General features: G+C 40.0%; 1 protein-coding gene across 2 annotated transcripts; it reads right to left on the bottom strand.

Moving 5' to 3' along the window:
* Positions 1-455: 455 nt before the first annotated feature.
* On the bottom strand, positions 456-20,003 carry MED6 (mediator complex subunit 6). Of its 2 annotated transcripts, XM_066343411.1 has the most exons (8): positions 19,749-20,003; positions 15,488-15,647; positions 13,382-13,473; positions 11,136-11,218; positions 10,358-10,466; positions 7,672-7,787; positions 1,502-1,529; positions 456-872 (listed from the first exon to the last, which is right to left on the bottom strand). In XM_066343411.1, the coding sequence occupies exons 1-8, from the start codon at positions 19,768-19,770 to the stop codon at positions 742-744; spliced, it is 741 nt and encodes a 246-aa protein (XP_066199508.1). In that variant the 5' UTR covers positions 19,771-20,003; the 3' UTR covers positions 456-741. The 2 variants fall into 2 exon arrangements, with proteins under 2 accessions (XP_066199508.1, XP_066199509.1); XM_066343412.1 differs by lacking the exon at positions 7,672-7,787.
* Between the last annotated feature and the right edge of the window lie 1,479 nt (positions 20,004-21,482).

Genomic DNA, 21,482 nt, shown 5'->3' with positions numbered 1-21,482 from the left:
AGTCATTATAGACAAATTTAATTATAACTGCCTTATTTAAAATAAAGCAAACTGACGAAAAATCTAAGTAGAATACAAGAAGAATTTAAGAAAACGTATAATCACTCACAGGAATTATTCAATCATTAAAATAATCTATAAAGACAAAGTAAACATGAAGTGCTTACAACAGACTTAATGATATGATAGGTAATATTTTATGAACAGGATAATTACAAGCTTTGGTATCTACTATACATATGCACAGAAAAAGAAGACAAAGAAAATTCACAAAACTGTTACAATATTTGTTGAGTGATGGTCTAGGTGAGTGAGGGGATTTTTTTCCATTTTTTTTATCATTCAAATTGTTAATAAAAAATAGTTCACTTACTATGTTATTAGTAATCCTTTGTGTTTACAAAGTGCTTTTGGAAGTATTTCAGAGAGAGAAATAAGGGGAGAAAAAGTCATGATAAAGTAATTTAGACAAATACCTTTATTTGGTTTTAAGTATATATAGCAGCAGTACCCACGTGTGTAAGGGAGCTGCTCCAATTGGTAAGGGAAAGGTTACAAAAGATACATACAAATCTCCATATCGAAAGCATGAGGGACCTTATATACCTTCTTAAAGAACAAGCACATTCAACACAAATGAGAGAGTTGTGACAAAGAGTTTTAAAGTTCAAGAGCCTGTCACAGTAATGAGGTATGATAATAAACAGGAGAAGTCCTGCAAGCTTCTCTCTTGTCCAATACTCACTGAAGTCTCATTCGTTTTTCAGAGGGGCCTTTAGTGCTCACTGTCTGTTGGGTGTTCTTTGAGGTCTCCTTCTCCTCGGATTTTACAGTTTCTGCTGTAGGTTCTGCCTCTTTCTTTGTCTGCTCCACTACCCATCAAAAACAGATTATTTTTTTGAGGGATAAAATCAATTTAAACAAAAGTTAATGTGAATGGTTCAGACTCTTTTCAATTCTTCTCAGTTAGACTCTTAAGTTCTAAAATTAGCTGCTTCAACAAGCAAATGTATAAAAATCCATTTACAAACCTAAAAATCTAACAACCCAAGTAAATCTGTGGTATTAAGACAAAAACACATGACATTTAAATAACACATTTTATTTACACATACACACACACACACACACACACACACACACACAAAGATATATAATTATTCCATTCCAGTTCAATGAATAGTTCAGTATCTCTTTTCAATGATGAACCAGAAAACTTTTTCCACACTGAAATTTGAACTACAAACCTCAAATCACATCAACTTTTCCATACCTCCTTAATTCCTACTCCTCCCATTCTAATTCATCGTTGAAATACTAATATAACACCCACAAGAGCAGCATCTTTTGGGAGTTCAGCAAATCTCAAAGGTTAGGCGTAACAAACTACATTGAGAGAATCTTCAGCAAAGTGACAATCTCATATGCTACAGTTGTTACTGAGTTAAACAGGCTGTTTGGTTTTACTTCAACTTTAATAAGAATATCAGATGAACCATACCTGGGATAGGCTTTTCTCCAGACTTTTGCTGTAATTAAAAAAAGAGAAAACAAAGGAGAGGGAAGAGGGAGAAGTAGAAGAAAACAGCGCAGGTTAGCAAAATTGTCTTCCTCTTGACTTCACAATTCTTATTAAAATTACAGCTTCATTCAAAGAAGAGAAAACATGTACCTTAAAAAATAAATTAATCATTTTCTACTCTTCATTCATCTATTTCAGAAAAGACAAATCCAACAAAACAGTCAAACATAAGTAACCCTTGAACACCTACAAAGCCCTTTAATCTCTGCATCCAGTCTACACTGACTTAAAAAAATCAGCTAAAGAGACTCCAACATAATGAATGGGGAAAATTGAGCCTTTCAAGAATTCAAATAAATACTTATTTGCTTAGGGAATATGAGCTATAAAAAAAAAAATAGAATGAAATTTAAATGAACCCTCTTTATTTATTTATTTTTTATTATTTATTCATTTTAGAGGAGAGAGAGAGAGAGAGAGAGAGAGAGAGAGAGAGAGAGAGAGAAGGGGGGGAAGGAGCAGGTAGCATCAACTCCCATATGTGCCTTGACCAGGCAAGCCCAGGGTTTTGAACCGGCAACCTCAGTGTTCCAGGTCAACGCTTTATTTACTATGCCACCACAGGTCAGGCCCCTGACTTTTAAAGTTGGAAGGCATGGGAAGTACAGAGGAAAAAGAGGTATTTTGCTATAAATGTAAGGCTTCTCCTGATGACTATTAAAAATAAAACTGCAGGGAAAAGAATGATCAGGACACTGAGAGTCAGGAACCAGGTCAGAGGCATCATTTGGTATAGCAGGTTTTCTACTTTATTGAATCCTGTTATCTCCCTTTTCCTATTACTCAAGTTAAATGCTTTAAAACACTATCCTCCTTCTCCTTCCTCCTCAAGGCTCACAACCTACCCCTCATCCTCAGCCAATGACTCAACCTCTTATGTTAAAAGAAAAATGTCGGCCCTGGCCGGTGGCTCAGTGGATAGAGCGTCAGCCTGGTGTAGGGATGTCCCAGGTTTGATTCCTGGTCAGGGCACACAGGAGAAGCAAATATCTGTTTCTCTCCCCTTCCCTCTCCCCCTTCTCTTTTTCTTCCCCTACAGAGACTTGATTGGTTCAAGCATGGCCCTGGGCAGTGAGGATACCTTGGTTGGTCCAAGTGCATCAGCCTCAAGTGCTAAAAATACCTTGGTTCTCAAGCGTTGGCCCCGGATGGGGTTGCCAGGTGAATCCCAGTTGGGGTGCATGTGGGAGTCTGCCTCACTATCTCCCCTCCTCTCATCTAAAACAAACAAATGGCAATGCCCCAAGTACCCTCCCATGTAACTACTTTCAAACTTATTATATTTATCTTTATATACTTCCCTATCATCTCAGAAGAAAAAAATTTTCAAAGTTAATGTCTCCATTTGCTTTCTGAATTTCTGAATTTATATGCCCTCCATCATCTTTCATATCTATTTCTATGACTGAAGACTATACAATTCTCTAATATCACATGTGCCAGATTTCTTGCTGCCAACCACCTACCAGCCCACTCCAACTACAAGCTTCTCAGAACTGTTACACTTAAAAGCAAAACCAAGGTCTGTATTAGCATCCGTTGTGCAGAGAGGTGAACACAGAAGACCTGCGGCTGTTATCCTCAGAAAGGCCTGCCTGCAAGATTGGGCCTCGGCTGGGTGCTCGGAACTTGGGATTTCTGGAGGATTCTCACCACTCCCAAACTGATAATGGTGGTTGTTGCACCTAGATTATTTGTATAATGCTGCTTATGCTGAATACTGCTTTTCTGCAAGAAATGTGGAATTTTGCAAGGAATGTGGAATTTTGGTACATGCTAGATACAGCATATATTCAATACATGACAAACACCATGTCCCCAAATACAGGGGCACCAAGTCTGTAATGGACTTTCATGGATAGAAATATCACATACATGTTGCTACACACTCACTGCTGAGAGCACACTCTGTGTGACCCCTTGTGCAAAGGACAGAATATAAAGAAGCCTGCAGACGAATTCCTCCAGACTCCACTTATGTCTTTCCCCCTTATAACTGGCAGTATGTCCTTACTATGCCACTGTAATAAATCCTGTGAGTCTTTTACACAAAACCGATCATAAGGGAAGATCACAGAAACCCTCCTACAACCACAAACGTTATCACATATCCTTGGAACATATTAGGACTTAAACATGTCAAACAATCTTTTTAAATTTAAAATAGGAAAGGAAATATAATGTGTACACTGAGGGAGTGAGAAACTGAGGGGTATTCTTACACTGCTAGCACTGAACCATTTGAACTATACTGGACACTGGACTATATCTGAGTATTGGAATAATGTCATTATCTACCCAATGCACAATGTCTAACCTTTTCTAGTGTAGACTATCAGACACACTAGTAGGATGTGGCTAGAGAAGAGAAAATAGAATGGCAGTGTCGTTCTGATAAAATTTCATCATGTAATCTCAGGATAAACCTAGCTGAAGTAATAGCCAATGGTGTTCTAGTAGCTTCTGAAAACAGCACTGAAAAAAATACTCATCATAAAAGTCTCTGAGGGCCTGAATTCCCATCACATCATTACGAATATAACCTTCAGTGGTAAAAAGAATTAAAACACGAAAAAAGGAACCTGACTGGTGGTGGCGCAGTGGAGTCAACTGGGTTCGAATCTCTGAGGTCGCTGGCTTGAGCGTGGGGTCGCCAGCTTGAGCATGTGATCATCGACAAGGTCTCATGGTCACTGGCTTGAGCAAGGGGTCACTGGTTCAGCCTCAGCCGCCCCCCTCCATCAAGGCACATATGAGAAGCAATCAATGAACAACTAAAGTGCCACAACTACGAGTTGATGGTTCTCATCTCTCCCTTCCTCCCTCCCTTTCCCCTCACTTTCAAAAAAACAAAGAAATACTGTAAAAGGAGCTTCAAAGCAGTCAGAACGTCCTCAATATTCTCTTGAGCATACCCCTTATGGACAACATCCCTAGGATCTAGGAGTTTAACTATTAAATACAATGGGTAAGGCCTGAGCTACAAATGGTTCTGGGAGATACAATGGGTAAACAGGAGTTCACAGGAAACTTCAAGTAGACCAGCAATCTATTTCCTTTTCAAGATCTGAGGAGAAACATTTCTGGTAAAAGGAGCAAAGGGATTAACAGTGCTAGAGAAAACCATCTTTTTCCTAGTTCCATTAGACTTGAACATGCTCTCTTTGGGAGTTGGCTTTGGATGGTGAAAAGAAAGGATTCTGGAAAGTGACAACTTTATGGGTGACTATGGCTAAACCTTTAAAAGAAAAATGTATAAAAACTCACTGAAATGACAAAGCCAGTAACCAGCTTCAAAATAATTGCAAATGGAGGAAAAAGAAATAAAACTAGATTGGGTATGTTTGATAATTGATGAAGCAGGGTAATGGGTACATGCGGGTTTCCATTAATTATTCTCCCTACTTTCATATATTATTTTAAATTTTCATAACTTTCCTTTTTTCTTTTATTCAGTGAGAGGAGGGGAGGCAGAGAAGCAGACTCCTGCATGCGCCCCAACCAGGATCCAGCCGGAAAGCCCACTTGGGGGCAATGCTCTGCCCATCTGGGAGCATTGCTCCATTGCTCAGCAACCTAGCTCTTCTTAGCACCCGAGGCAGAGGCCATGGAGCCATTCTCAGTGCCCAGGGCCAACTCGCTCCAATCGAGCCAGGGCTGCAGGAGGAAAAAAGAGAGAGAGAGAGAGAGAAACGAGAGACGGAGGGGTGGAGAAGCAGATGGGTGCTTCTGTGTGCCCTGACCGGGAATAGAAGCCAGGACATCCACACACCAGGCTGATGCTCTACCGCTGAGCCAACCAGCCAGGCCTTTAAAGATCCATAACTTTCTATAAGGTAAAGTCTTTTTTCTTTTAAGATTCAAGAGTCTTTCAGCTTTCTTCATTGTCCAGTTTAGCTCACCAAAAACAGGACAGCATATGGGACTGTAGGCAGGACCACAGACAAAAAAAAAGGCAGTCATTCAGCTCAACACCTCAGATCCCAAGCATAGCAGTAAGCTACTGCCTGCTCTGGAGGTTAGTCACTGAAAATAGATCCCCTAATAACTATATTTAAGCCAGAATATCTGTTTCTTTTTTTGACATTCTAAATTTTGGTTAATAACCAACACCAGGTCCTGGCCAGTTTGGCTCAGTGGTAGAGCATTGGCCTGGCATGTGGAAGTCCTGGGTTCGATTCCCAGTCAGAGCACCCAGGAGAAGTGACCAACTGCTTCTCCGCCCCTCCCCCTTCTCTCTCTTTCTCTCTTTCTCTCTCTCTCTCTCTCTCTCCTCACTTCCCACAGCCATAGCTTGAATGGTTCAAGCAATCTGGTCCTGGGCACTGAGGATGGCTCCATGGCCTCCGCCTCAGGTGCTGAAATGGCTTGATTCTGAGCAACCAAGCAGTGGCCCCAGGTGGGCAGAACATTGCTCCCGAGTGGGCTTGCTGGGTGAATCGCCGTTGGGGCGCATGTAGGAGATTGTCTCTCTGCCTCTCGCCTCTCAATTAAAAAAAAAGAAAAAAGAAATTAATACCAAGTCTAATTCTTGGCCAGAAACCTCCTAGGTAACTTATTTTTTTTGTTACAAGTCTGTGATCCCAGTATGTATTTTACACATATGTCACAATTCAATTTGGACTAGCTATGTTTCAAATGCTCATTAGTCACATGTACCTAATGCCTACTGTATTGTTCGGGTCTAGGTATTTCCCCCCCAGCATCCCTAGTATATACTATGTGCTCACTGAATAAATGGCCAACCATACTTAACATCTTACACTCTGAGGTGGTTACTGATCACCCTACACACAGCTATAAATCATTTATTCATCAGACACTGTTTCATCTTCCAGCTGGCTTTCCTGTCCTGAGTTCCAACTGTGTCCTCTGTTCCCTTCACCATTCCAATAGCATATCTCTCTCACACAGTGAAGTCAGGAAGCAGGAAAGTAGGCTGTTCCAAAGTAATCTCAAAGTGTGAAAAATCTCACTTACTCTAAAATAACTCTCAAAAATCTCTTAATTAGGACCTCCACAAAATAAAACAGTACATATGATCTTGTATATATACAGTCCTATAAAGGGTCCATAAGAATTAAGACTAACCACGTGAATAACATGTTCACATATTCTATCTCATATCTATTTCACTTCAAAAACTCATTTAGTAAAATAAAATAGCAGGTGGATTTGCTATTGCTGTTGGAACTCTCCAAAACAGCATAATGAAATTCATATAATTTAAAAACCAATACAATGCAAATCTTACTATTACTCCTATGTCCTCCATTTTCATGCCACACCCTCTGCCTCAAATGTTTGTTCTTTTTGCTACAAAAGATTTAACTATTTTGTCATTTAAGAACTTAGATAGCCATGTCTGACCCGGCTATGGCGCAGTGGATAGAGCATTGGACTGGGACGCAGAGAACCCAGGTTTGAAACCCCGAGGTCGCCAGCTTGAGCACGGGCTCATCTGGTTTGAGCAAGGCTCACCAGCTTGGACCCAAGGTCGCTGGCTTGAGCAAGGGGTCACTTGGTCTGCTGTAGCCCCGCCCCCCCTTTCCCATCAAAGCACACATGAGAAAGCAATCAATGAACAGCTAAGGTGCCGCAACAAAGAATTGATGCTTCTTATCTCTCGCCTTTCCTGTCTGTCTATCCTTATCTGTCCCTCTCTCTGTCTCTGTCACAAAAAATAAAAATAAAAAAACAAAAAAGAAACAACTTAGATAGCCACTACATTAGGTTGGAAGTGAGCACATGGAATAAAACAACATGAGTTTTCAGATTCTAGTTTTGTTACCACCTATGAAACTTTTGGCAACCTTTTGAATGAGAATATTGTCTATATGTAGTCCTCAGTTTGTCAAGATTCAATAAGGAATTGAATCTTCATTGAATTAAGAGCACAGAACAGTGTTAGCTCCATTCTGTTTACCCACTTCTCCATTATCTCTTAGCAAACCTCTATTATTCAGAGATCATTTTTAACTAGTAAGGAAAATCAGTATTTTTAGGTTACATCTGAAACGGTTCTCAATTAAAAACAAATATGCCAGAAAACAGTGTCAAATCAAAATTACCACTTCCGTTCCCGTTACCTGCACAAATCTGGGAGGAAACTTTTGTCTGAGGTCCAGGAGTAAAGCATCCACACGCTGTCTCTGGAAAATAGAGCTTGGTTCTTCTTTCCTTTTGGTTTTAGGTTTGACTTTATCTATTAAAATATGAAGTCCAAATCAAAATACTGCCTAGTTTTGTTTTACGTTTTACAAATCTTTGTCCACCATGAATATAATCAAACTTCATTATTTTTAATGGCTGCTAGTTCAAAAATAACCCCCAAAATAAGTTAAGCAGAACATATACACAAAACTGTTGTAACTCTCCCTCTTAAATGAAGTTAACATTCTAACATTTAGCACGTGAAGTGGATTCGAAAAAACCGCTGAGCCCAACATTCTAACATTTAAAAAAGTGATGGCTTCTTTATTATATGCAGCTTAAGTGTCTGTTTGTCACCAATAGCTTATTGGTTGCTTGCATAACTGTACTAGCCAATGGGGTGAAGTTGCCATGGCTGAACGCAAATTGAGCGGGTCAGGGGGAAGGTGAACATTTGTTTGCATTGGCAATCATCTGTTTTACATAAAAACTACGTCTTAACATAATTTCTTTTAAGAATGCTTCCTAGAAAATACAGCACTGAAGGGGAGAGAAAAGGAGCTAAAGCTGCACAAAAACGGCTTTCTCGACAAAAAGAAACCATTGAGCAGAGAAAAACAAGGCTTGCTTCAGTCGCAGAGCAAATGCGTCTTTCGCGTGTTGGCATTTTTTTACCTGAGCCTGCATTTGGACACGGTCAACTTTAGGTTGCCTGTTCAAGAGTTTGTAAAAGAATAGACTTAAAATTAAAAATAATTGATGATCCTCTGCAAGGCGAGCTTAAAAATGATGGAAAGATCTACACAAGAAATGTTGTGTACAAAGAGATCTTTGACATGTGAATTAACATTTTATTATTTAAATCACCTTTATTTATTGAGCTAGCGGTGGCTCTTAAGAAATGTACCATCAGTGGTTTCCTTCATTGCACTCTACTTTAAGCAATTAAGCAAGTAGAAGGGGAAAACCCCGTGGGGCACTAAGCAAAGGGGCATCCTCGCTGCCTGCCCTGGGTAATTCAGTTTGAATTAGCAGACACCTTTGCACAAATCATTTTAATTACAATTTATAATATCTAGAACAGCGGTCATTTCGTATGACCGCCGGGCTTTCTAGTTTAAAGATATTTCAGTTTTAACTGTGTAAAGTATATGATCATCTAATCACTATGCCGTACACCTGAAACTAATAAAAAATAACACTGAATGTAAACTGTAACTGGGAAAAAAAAGATACTTTAGTTTTAGTATATAAGCATGGACAGACAAGAGAATTTTAAGGCTGAAGTTTTCCATAATTACCAAAATCATAATCCAGATTATTTGTCTGAAATTATCTTGTGTATATTTTAAGTGTATTAAATGGACCTTCCCCATGAAACCTAATAGGTATAAATGGAAAATGCAACTTTCACAAACTCAGTCACCATACTCAATTATGAAGACTATAATTCACTGGAAAAACAAACAAACAAACAACAGAATGAACCAAACAACAGAATATCCTCAATACCAGAAAGGAGAGAAATTCTGAAATTAACGACATAATGGAATTTCCCCTGGGAGGGGGTATATTGAGGGGCTATCTCTAAATGAAAGGTCCCAGGTAAGTTAACTCCAAACTTTTCACTAGGGTAGAGACAGAGAGCTTTTAGGAGAAGTTTATTTAACAATCCTATATCTAATGTTGCAGCTTGCACCTACTATTAAGATAAATAGAACTATATCTGGGAGACCATTCATGCCACAGGTCTGAATTGTATTTAAAGAGTACTTTTCCATTAATAATTTATTCCGATTTGCTATTTCTCAAAGAAGGACATATAGACTATAGGTATGCTGTTATAAAGACATTTCTAGAAGTGCCCTTATTGGTAAAATATGGTGTAAACAAGTAGCAGATGAGCAGCTATGGAAGCTAGGGAACCCAGCATCACAACAGGTGATAACATAGGAAGGTCAGAAAAAGATTGGTCACCGAGGGATAAAAGTCTAAGAGCATCTCCCACACTTTTTCCAATTGAGCTATCTAGCCAGGGCTTAATTTTTTAATTGATTGATTTTTAGAGAGGCAGAGAAAAGAAGGGAGAGAGAAGGGAGAAGGAAGGGAAGCATTCATTTGTTGTTCCAATCAATTGTGCATTCATTGGCTGCTTCTTGTCTGTGCCCTGAACTGGGATTGAACTCGCAACCTTGTCATTTTGGGATGATGCTCTTAACCAACTGAGCTAACCCGCAGGACCTCTCCTACTTTTAAAACTGGGCAGATTCAGGTTCTAGATTTAAAGATGACTTAACAGTTAGATAAGCAAGAAATATTACCATCACACATTCCTCATTACTGATTTTTTCTGTGTGTTCTAAATACTTAAAAACCTTAAACCCACTTATTAAAGATTACCACTTACCTAACAGATTAAAATGTATATGTTCATATGGAAAAGCATATTACCACATCTACTTATATATAAGACATAGCTGTGACAAGGCCATCATCCTATGAACAATCTTCCTAAGAAGTAAATCACATCCAGATATTATCAATAGCCACTTTCCTAAAGAAAACAGCTTCATTCTCAGAGAACCAAAAAATGTTTTCCGAGGGTCTAGGTGTCCTACCTACCTTGTTCTTCATGATCTTTGAAGTGCCACCAATACCCTTTGGAAGGATGGTATCGACAGTATGACATCGCTTCATCAAAAGCTGACTGAATGCCATGCACCGCAGTAAGCTTGTAAAAAGAAAAATAATTTTGAATTTCTCATTAGATCAAAATTTCCAAAGTAAATACAAAATATTACATTTGCAAAGACAGCAATTTTCTGTTTTTCACAACCTGAATCTTTATATAGCTGGGGCTGAGGTATATACTTTTAATACTGAGTTGGCCCAAAGTAGCCCTGTCCAGTTGGCTCACTGGATAGAGTGTTGGACCGGCGTACAGATGTCCCAGGTTTGATTCCTGGTCAGGGCACATGTGAGAAGTGACCATCTGCTTCACTACTCTTCCTCCTATCCCTCCTCTCCCTCCTCCCTTCCCACAGCCAGCGGTTCGATTAGTTTGAGTGTCACCCTGGTGTTGAGGATGGCTCAGTTGGTCCCAGTGCATCAACCTCAGGGACTAAAAACAGCTCGGTTGATTCGAGCATTGGCCCCAGACAGGGGATGCCAGGTGGATCCCCACTGGGGCACATGCAAGAGTCTGTCTCACTGTCTCCCCTCCTCTCATGTAGTTAAAAAAAAAAAAAAATTGGCCCAAAGTAATACTGCTCAAAACATTCTAATAGTCAACACTTCATACCAACTTACAAAGGAGAGAGGAGTTCCTGTTTGACTGCTGAAATAAAGATATCTCAAGTAAACGTTTTCTTCAGTGTTTAAAGAATGTGAGGACACTTACCACTCTAGAATTTATAACTGATCCCAAATCTGGTGCCTGATAGATCACTCCAGCAATGATGTAGTAATCAGCTAGTGGGATAACTATAGGAATGGGAGGGGAAAAAACCCCACATTTATGAATATAGCTATTTACACAAACTACTAAATAGATTTCCATCGAAAGAACAACTAAAACTTGACATGTTCTCATATTAAAACTTAAGGCAGGGTCTGGCAATTCCTGTTTTTGTAAAGTTATATTAGAAAACAGTCACATTCATTTATGTTATTATATACAGTTGCTATGGCAATAGTTGAGTTGTCATAGAGACCAGGAGGCCCGCAAAAATCTAAAATATTTACTCTGTGGACCTTCACAGAAAAAGGCTGCCAACTCTTGCCCCAGAGCAGTGCTTCTTAAACTTAAACCGAGACCTGAATCACCTGAGGAGCCTGTCAAAGTCAGATTCTTACTCAGTATACACAGTGCATCTCTAACAAGTTCCCAGTGAGTCCTTGCTGCTATCAGCTAACCACACTTCGGGGGATAAGACCTTAAAGCAAGAGATTTAAGGCCAGAGGAAGATATCAGATGTGCTAAGCTTGCCTCTGTGCTCCAGGCCTGGGTCCTGAGGAATAAAGCAGCTGCTGGTGCCATCTTGTATAGCCTCTATACCTTGAACCCTCTCACCGTGGAAATCTTGCCCTGGTCTTGCATTTGTTCTAACATTCTCTTTTTCTCTGGAGAGAATATCTAGATTTTTAAACTAAATTTAAATTCTTGATTCTGAAACCACTACTTTATTAAATAAGTCATTTTCTGGAATCAATCGCAGGGTTGTTTCTAAATGTCTTGACAAGAATATCTAATTAGGAGATACACGGTCATCTCTGGAAATAGGTGACTCACTCTTTGATTCAAAATCAGATCTGAATTCTATACTCTACAGTGTGATTTCTAAGGCAGGTTTTTGTTTGGTAGTATAACACAGGTAGGACTTTTGGTTGAATGTGTCAATCAGGATTTCCAACTGACCTATGAATTTGGTACGCGGCATCTACCGTGTATTTTATAACATAATTAGACTCAGTGGACTGAGATGAAAAGAACAGTTACTTGGGATGCCTGAAGTTCAGCTGGAATCCCAACAATGGTGCTCACAGGAAGCCATGGTTTCAATACAGCAAACTGCTGTCAGTGAGTGCAGAGCTGTCCTTGGGCATGCTGGGAGACCCCTGGTGTTCAAGCATATGACTAATGAAACTTGGCTTTTGAAATGTTTCCTAAGTGATAAAGCTATGCTTGCTGAACCAGCCTGCAGTCAATTTGTACAAACAATATGATTATAGTGGAAACATAATTTCCTTCTAAGAGTCTGGAATTTTAGCAGGCAGAGGGATGTCTATGATTAGTACTCTCAAAGGGACTTCCCTGAGCAGACATATTATACACATGGGTTTGCATTTCACTGCTGGAGAGTGTAGGTGGTAGGTGGGGTGGTCCTCTTAAAAGAAGAGAAAGTGACTGACCAGGTGGTAGCACAGTGAACAGAGCGTCAGACTGGGACGCAGAGGACCGAGGTTCGAAACCCCGAGGTCACTGGCTTGAGCGCGGGCTCATCTGGTTTGAGCGTGGGATCATAGACATGACCCCATGGTCACTAGCTTGAGCCCAAAGGTCACTGGCTTGAGCAAGGGGTCACTTGCACTGCTGTAGCCCTTCCCCCGTCAAGGCACATATGAGAACGCAATCGATGAACTAAAGTGCCACAATGAAGAATTGATGCTTCTCATTTCTCCCTTCCTGTCTATCTGTCCCTCTCTCTGTTTCTGTCACACACACACACACACACACACACACAAGAAAAAGACCTATTTTCAAAAAGAAAAAGACCTATTTTCAAAAAAAAAAGAAAAGAAAAAGACCCATTTTCAAAAAAAAAAAAGAAAAAAAAGGAGGGAAAGTATAGGAGTATAGGAAGCTTACGTGTGGATTCCTACAGATCCTACCTGATGTGGATTTTTCCCTCATTGATCTAGCTGTGTATCCTTACTGTGTTGCTGTAACAAATCTTACACACGACTAACTATACGCTAAGTCTGCTGAGTCCCCTATAAACCACTGAATATGCATATTGTCTTGGGGATCCCTAAACAGAACCCAATCCAAAACAAAAACGAACAAAAGAAAAAACTATAGTTCAGAAAGTAAATAAATCCTGGTATTTTAAGAAAAAAATTATGCCTGAAATTTACACATTTTACCTTGGGTAGGGGACTGCCGCTGTTGCTTCCGAATGATAAAAAGAATGGGCTCTTGAGCATGTAAAAGGATGTATTCCACTCCAACCATTTGACTGAAAACAGAACACAGAAATCCAGAGATCTATGAATACCCTACAAACAATTCTGTAGAACAATTTTTTTTAAATTTTTTTATTGAGAGGTAGGGAGGCAGAGACAGATTCCCACACGTGCCCCAACCGGGATGCACCTGGCAAGCCCTCTACGGAGCGATGCTCTGTCCATCTGGGCCCGCTGTTCTGATGCTCAGCAACCGAGCTATTTTAGTGCCTGAGGCGAGGCCATAAAGCCATCTTCAGTGCCTGGGGCCAATTTGCTCAAACCATTTGAGCCATGGCTGTGGGAGGAAAAGAGAGAGAGAAGAACAGGAGGGGTGAAGAAGCAGATGGTTACTTCTGTGTGCCCTGACCGGTAATCGAACCCAAGACTTCCACAGGCTGGGCCAATGCTCTACTGCTGAGTCAACTGGCCAAGGCACATTCAAATTATTATACACAAGTACAGCAACACTCTAAGCAGGATTTCTAAGTAGATTAAAACTGCCTGTGTTTGGGCCCTGGCAGGTTGGCTCAATGGTAGAGCATCTGCCTGGCATATAGATATCCCGGGTTCAATTCACAGTCAGAGCACATAGCAGAAGCAACCATCTGCTTCTTTACCCCTCCTATTCCTCTCTCTCTCTCTCTCTCTCTCTCTCTCTCTCCTCATCCCACAGCCATGGCTTGACTAATTCTAGCAAGCTGGCCAGGCAGCTGAGGATGGCTCCCTGGCCTCCATCTCAGGAGCTAAAAATAGCTCGGTTATGGTGCAATGGAGCAATACCCCTGATGGTAGAGCACCCCCATAAGGGGCTTGCTGGGTGGCTCCTGGTGGAGGTCTGTCTCTCTGCCTCCCTGCTCTCAGCTAATTAAAAAAAGAAAAAGAAAAAAAAAAATAACTGCCTGTGTATGACATTAAAACTGGCTATTTTCCCAGATAGTAAAACACAGATAAAGATTTGATTTTTAAACAGAAAAATTTCTTTATAAAAATTTATGAACTTAAATTTTCATCATAAAAGTACACTGAAGCATATATATATTTCAAAAAAAAGGCAACCAAAATACCATGTTTCCTGACCTAGGAGATCTGTAAATATATGTAAAATATAAAAATATACATGAGGCCTAGCCAGTGATTGCCCAGTGGTTAGTGTCAAACAGGAGCACAGAGGTCGCAGGTTTGAAACTGAGGTCTTTGGCTCAAGCCACGGTCAAAGATACATGAGAAGCAATGAATGGATGCACAAGTAAAGTGGAGCAAAGAGTTGATGCTTCTTTCTTTCTCTGTCTTCCTCTCTCCCTTCCTCTCTCTTAAGGAAAAAAAACACACATGGACTACTCATGTCTTGACTATATATGTCAACTATATAGTCTACCCACTAGAAAACAAAAATCTTATCCTTGTCCCAACACATTTCTGATCTGACAGATTATGTTTAAAAGTAACAGTAAGTGGTCTTAATAGGTATAAATATGTTTCATAACAAAAGCTATTTAAAATACCATAGAAATTTAATTTCATTAATTCCCCCTGATGTTTTGCTGAGAGATAAAAAACTTTATTACACAGTTGTTTCAGAAACTTTTATAACAGTAATAAATTCTTAACATCCTAAGTCTGAAGAATCTTGCTTCACATTTGTTTGGCTAAAATTTTATTTTGTCATACAGATAAATCTATTATAAACCTATTAAAGACATTAAATTAGATGTAGAGGAGACAATAAGTATACTTATTAGGTTGAGAATAACAGTTGCATTGCTCAAATTACTCATCAGATCTATATGTAAACCTCATAGCTATATTTTAATTGGACAGTAATATGATATATAAAGTTATATAGAAAAGACTTCCTAAGCAACAGTGACTACTAATTCCTCTGCACATCAAAATTATTTTATAAACCCAAACAAAACTCCAGTTCTTCTCAAACTTCTACTCATACTTCATGATCCACAGCTTGAAAGAACCGTTCAGTGCAGAAATTCTAGTTGGCAAAGATGCTATCTTCTTACAGTAACTTACTTTAAGTGTTCTAATGTTAGTCTCTGCATTTTGACCACTTCATTATTACATGTTCTGTCGTAAAAAGGATTACTTCTTTCTGAAAAGTAATCTAGGACACTTCCACTGTTCAAAATGGGGATCCATGAACTGTCAACCCAAGAGATTCCCAGCAGATTATCTATAGGAAAGAAACAAAAGATAAAATATGAGTAAAGAGAAAAAAAGCTAATCCAACAAATATGTATTATGTATCTAATGTGTAGGCACGTTGAATAGAAGAAAGACATGGATCCTAACTTATGTACTCTCAAGTCTAACAAGAGATAAGTATGCAAGAAAACAATGACAACTTGACATAAGTGCTATAATAAAGGTATGAATAAATGTGTTATGAGAACACAGTGGAGGGAGCAGAATACCTTACCTGAGGGAACTGGAATAATTTCATGGGGTGAAGGTTCTAGCACTATATGTTAAAGAATAAATAAAGGTTAATCCTGGGAAAAGAGGAGCAAAGTAATTCTAAGCAGAAAGAATGCATATACAAAGTCAGGGAAATATAAAAGTATATTATGTTGAAGGAGCAATTTGATTAGGCAGAGAAATGATAGAATTTGAAATCTTGAGAAGTCTTCTTTTTTTTTAAGAGAGAGACAGAGAGAAAGGAACATTGAACTGTTCCTATATGTGCCCTGATGGGGATGGAACCAGCAACCTCTGCACTTTGGGATGACGCTCCAACCAACTGAGCTATCTGGCCAGGATTAGAGGTCTTTCAAAAAATTGGAAATTCTAAGTTTTTATGTGTTGGAAACTAATTCAAAAGTTTTCAAATAACATGCATGCCAACGAAAACACACCTGGAGCCACCAGTTTGAGACCTCCCAATTAGGGACAGAGGAGATAAATTAGGAAGTTATTATTATAGATAAAAGTTAAAGGGCCACCTGACCAGGTGGTGGTGCAGTGGATAGAGCGTCAGACTGGGATGCAGAGGACACAGGTTCGAGGCCCCGAGGTCGCCAGCTTGAGTGCGGGCTCATCTGGTTTGAGCAAAGTTCACCAGCTTGAGCCCAAGGTCGCTGGCTTGAGCAATGGGTTACTCGGTCTGCTGAAGGCCTGTGGTCAAGGCATATACGAAAAAGCAATCAATGAGCAACTAAGGTGCCGCAACGAGGAATTGATGATTGATGCTTCTCATCTCTCTCTCCGATCCTGTCTGTCTGTCTGTCCCTATCTATCCCTCTCTCTGACTCTCTCTCTCTGTCCCTGTAAAGAAAAAAAAAGACTAAAAAGTTAAAGGGCAAATGAGAAGTAGAATGCAGCCATACATTTCATATTTTAGAATGAAATTACACCTTAAGTTTTTCAAAATGAACAAAGAAAAACAAAGACATGGTAAATAGAGCTAGATAACTTTAATTAATGAGCTTTTATTGGCTACTGGTTGCAATGATGTTTCATACCACTGATTACTAAATCGTAATGTGAATCATGAACATCAAAATGCCTATAAAGCCTGACCTGTGTTGGCGCAGTGGATCAAGCACCAACCTGGAACCCTGAGGTTGGCGGTTCGGTTCAAAACCTTGCGCTTGCCCAGTCAAGGCACATATGGGAGTTGATGCTACCTGCTCCTCCCCCCTTCTCTCTCTCTCTCTCTCTCTCTCTCTCTCTCTCTCTCTCTCTTCTCTAAAATGAATAAATAAATAAAAATAAAAATAAATGCCTATATAATACCGGCTGAAGAAGAATTAAAACCTCAACCTCTCCCATACTGTAATTGCTTCTGGCATCTTTGAAGAAGTCAGACCTAACCCAAGGTGCCAAGCAGTTCCAAGCAAAATTAGTCAAGTACGAAAAAGTAATTGCATAAAGTAAAAACGTGCCCTAGCCAGGTAGCTTAATTGGCTGGAGTATCATCCCGATACACCAAGGTTGCCAGTTCGATCCATGGCTGGGAAACATACAAGATCAATCAATAAATGTACAGATGAAGTGGAGCAACAAATGGATGTTTCTCTTGCTCTCTCTCTCCTCCTTCCTCTCTCTCAATTTAAAAAAAAAAAATTTTTTTTTAAATGTAAAACATGCTATGTGCATTCAAATAGATAAAGAATATTGACGATCAAATAATAGGTATAGATCACTAAGATGGTTCATCCTAAATGGATCATGCCATTAACCAAATATATAACAGATCAGGAAATAAAAAGACAGATTTTGTAATGAAAAGCAACTAAGGATAATCATTATTCTCAGCTTTAAACACTACAGACTAGTTATTAAAGTAGTTTTGCTTAAGGCAATTTTGTTATACATTTCTTTATTTTCTTAGGCATGATTATATAAATGTACTTGTACAATTTTAGGTTTCTCACATAGTAGAAACTATTTCTATACAGTGTCATAAATTATGGAAAATAAATTGTTACAATATTACAGAGCATTTCCACAGAGAGAAATCACCAGAAACTAATGTTTAGTGAAGAGCCTACCTACTAACAAGCAGGGAGAGTCAACAGATACCAGAATGAGGTAAAGAGGACCTAGTGGAAGGCAACAGCAACGCATAGGAAGCTAAGGAGCAAGCCACCAATTACCTCTCTGACCTCATCTCCTTTCCACCTCCTCTCTGTTTCAGCCATACCTGCCTCTCTGCTGTTCCTCTGACACACCAGGTATGCTCCCATCTTACAGCATTTGTAATGACTCTAACAAATCTTAAAAAATGTAAAACATTATGAAAGCTAAAATTTGAAAACAGCCTGAATGAACTAAATGTTTCTTTTTTATTCAGTACCAAGAGAGCAAGTGATAAAATTTGGCACTGGAAACTTAACTTATAATTAAAGACAGACACGTAAAAGTATTTATTATTCAGAAATGCTAAAGATCACTGGGCATATTGAATAACTATAAAATGAGAATATATTTGTAACAAGTGTGCTAGACTCCACTGTGGTTAATACAGAAAGAGGAATCTTGCCCTGGCTGGATGCTCAGTTGGTTAGCGTTGGTCCAAAGCACAAAGGTTGAGAGTTCCATCTCCCGTCAGGGCACATACAGGAAAAGATGGATGTTCCTGTATCTCTCTTTTTCCCTTCCTCTCTTACTAAAGTCAATTAATAAAAATTTAAAAAAGAAAAAGGAATCTCAAACACTTCCCTTTAAAAGTTCCCTATATAACAAAACAACTCTACAAAGAAATGATTAGGAGAATATTGTAGTTAAACACCCTTTGAGGAAAGCCCTTTTTCTTTAAACTGCTGGAGGTGAAGGCATAAACTTCAGCTTGCACCCAGGTACAAAAATCCACACTTCCTTTAAGAAAAAGTACCACAAAGTTTCAAATGGAAATAAATCTACCTTGAGAGTTTTACACAAGTATAGGAAATTTTGTGGGAGACATCACTCAGAAAAAGAAAGATAAACTGGGCCTTCTCTCACTCCACTGAATTTTTCCTGGGAACTTCCATCATTCCTTCTCCCAACCTGGGGAACCTGGTCTGTTTAGAACTAGGTTCTTATGCATCGGCTATTTTTATTCGCCGATCACTTTTTGGAATCCCAGTGCACAATTCTTAGGCTTTTTTTTTTTTTTCCTTAATTCCCTGGAACGGGTGTCTGTACGTGGGCTGAGAAGAGACGGTACGGCCTAATGCTACCCGAGATCAAGCAGCAATGAAGGTAATGCGTCTCCGCATATTTATTCACTGACTGAACAAATATAAAGTTCAGCTGTGAAAAGGAAACAACCCTTGCCCTCAGTCATTGTTGGGTGTTGGATGGAAGGTATTGCAGACCCAAAAATAAAACTTATAAAAGCAGTCATAGGGATTCACAGCCAGGAGTGCAAAGAGCGCGATTGTCAGAAACAAAGCAGCCACGACGTCAAGTCCCAAGAGATGAATGAATGAGCCAAGTGAAATCAATTCACTACCCCACTTCCGAATCTGCCCAAAGGCCATTCCTTCACCCAGATAGAAGAGCCCCAATATTCACTGTAAAAATATGTGTAAAACAATAAGGCAGGTTTGAGGGCACAACGCCCTGAGCTTTTTCCAAGCCCTTCGTTTCGACACGTCTAAGAGACGACTGAGGAACTGGAGGAAATGAGGCACCTTCTCGCCAGGTCGAAACCTCGGCCGGTCCACAGAAGCCATTCATAAGAGCTGGGAGCCATCACAGAGGAACCTGAACTTTGCCGCCGCGAGCTATAAAGCCCCAAACCAGACCCCCAGATAATCAAAAAACAAAGGCTAACAGCGCAGGTTACCTCGGATATCCACCGCCGCCATAATCCCAAAAGTGTTTGCGGGTTCTCCTTCCGGCGTAGAGGAAACGTAACAGCAATGGCGACGGAAGCCGCGGGTGGCAGAGGCTAGGGATCGCGAGGAGAGCCGCAAAGAGGGGAGGATGATCCGAAGCCAGGAAAGAAGGCAGGGAAGGGAACCCGGGAGCACAGGGGCGCTGGCAGGTGGAGGAGGCGGAGAGGGACGCGGCTAGGAGGTGGCGCAGGACGGGGTTTGCTGTGGAGTGGGGCGGGGCTTGGGGCGGGCGGGGCGGGGCTTGGGGCGGGCGGGGCGGGGCTTGGGGCGGGCGGGGCGGGGCTTGGGGCGGGCGAGGCGAGGCGGGGCGGGGCGGACTTGGGGCGATGCAGGGGGCGGGGAGAGGGACGAGGAGTAAAAGCCTGACCCGCGGGATGGGAAAAGCAGGGCTACAGCCAGGCGAGCGAAGAGGTAGGGCGTACTACCGGGAAAAAAAATTAAGGAGACTGAGGAAAAAGAATCTGAGCAAGTCCTACCTACACCTACCATTGAGAGACTCGAATATTCGACCTTACTCTCCTGTGATTTGTTTAAAGGACAATTTTTGATTATGCAGAGTTGGGGATGGGAACGTCTTCAATTTTAAAAGTGCCCTCAGGTCTACCCAATGAGCACTGTTCGATTTAGGAGCTGCTGGACATTGGGACAGGGCTCAGCAGAAAGAATTTGAAAGTCATTAGCTTTTATGTCACTTAAACCTTTTAAAAGTCTAAACCCATTAAGCAAATGTATTCGATGCCTCTGAGGCAACAATTTCACAAGACAGGAAATGCTTCTGAAATAAAATATTAACAAGAATAAAAGAAAGGAAATAACCCTGGGTCTCTGTAAGGACCTAGTGTTTGCATTACAGATAATTCTATGTAGGTCACAAGATGCCAGAGAAGCAGTGGTGGGATTCAAATAATTTAACAACTAGTTCTTAGCCCTAATGATCGTTTTAAATATAAAAAAGTTATACATTGAAAGGTAGTTTATTATTTCATGCACTTAATTCTTAAATAAGAATTAAAAAGGTACACAAAAATAGATTATAAGAAAGAGTTTTAAAATATTAATGAAAAAAAATGTTAAATAATACCTGACAAAAAACAATAAAACTGTTATTTAAGATGTTTCCAATGACAGCTTGTCACCCCTAGTTGTTTGGCACTTTTTCTCTTTACATTATATGTTTGTTTATGGAAGTAACAAATGTGAGGGAATTAAAATGTTATTATAATTATACCTTCATCAAAGGTATAATGAGTTTTATGAAATGAATAAATGTCGGGAGCCGATCAACAACTGCTGGCTGACAAGGTCACAGCAGGAGAAGACCCACAACTGCTGGCTGACAAGGTCACAGCAGAAGAAGATCAAAAACTGCTGATTGACAAAGTCATAGCAGAGAAGACCAATGGCTGCGGGTTGACGAAGTCACCCAAAGGAAAGACACAACGATACTTCCCCCTTTGACTTTTTGAATTAATCTGGCCTTATATCCCCCCTCTTCTGGGTGTGTGCTATTATTTATGGCACAGGGATAATAGTACCGTGCTTTCCCTGTAGATTCATAGTGATTTCTTTGGAAATGAGACAGAGGGTGTGAGTTCCACAGAAAAGCCTGTAAGCCCCTTGAACTGGGCTCATAGACATAAGAGGCTGGCTATGATATCCCTCGTAAAGGGTTAAGTTTGTAG

Source organism: Saccopteryx leptura, chromosome 6 (assembly GCF_036850995.1).
Source record: "Saccopteryx leptura isolate mSacLep1 chromosome 6, mSacLep1_pri_phased_curated, whole genome shotgun sequence".
Classification (NCBI taxonomy): Eukaryota; Metazoa; Chordata; class Mammalia; order Chiroptera; family Emballonuridae; genus Saccopteryx; species Saccopteryx leptura.
The sequence above is the reverse complement of the archived record's forward strand: the minus strand, read 5'-3'. Positions and strand labels throughout refer to the sequence as shown.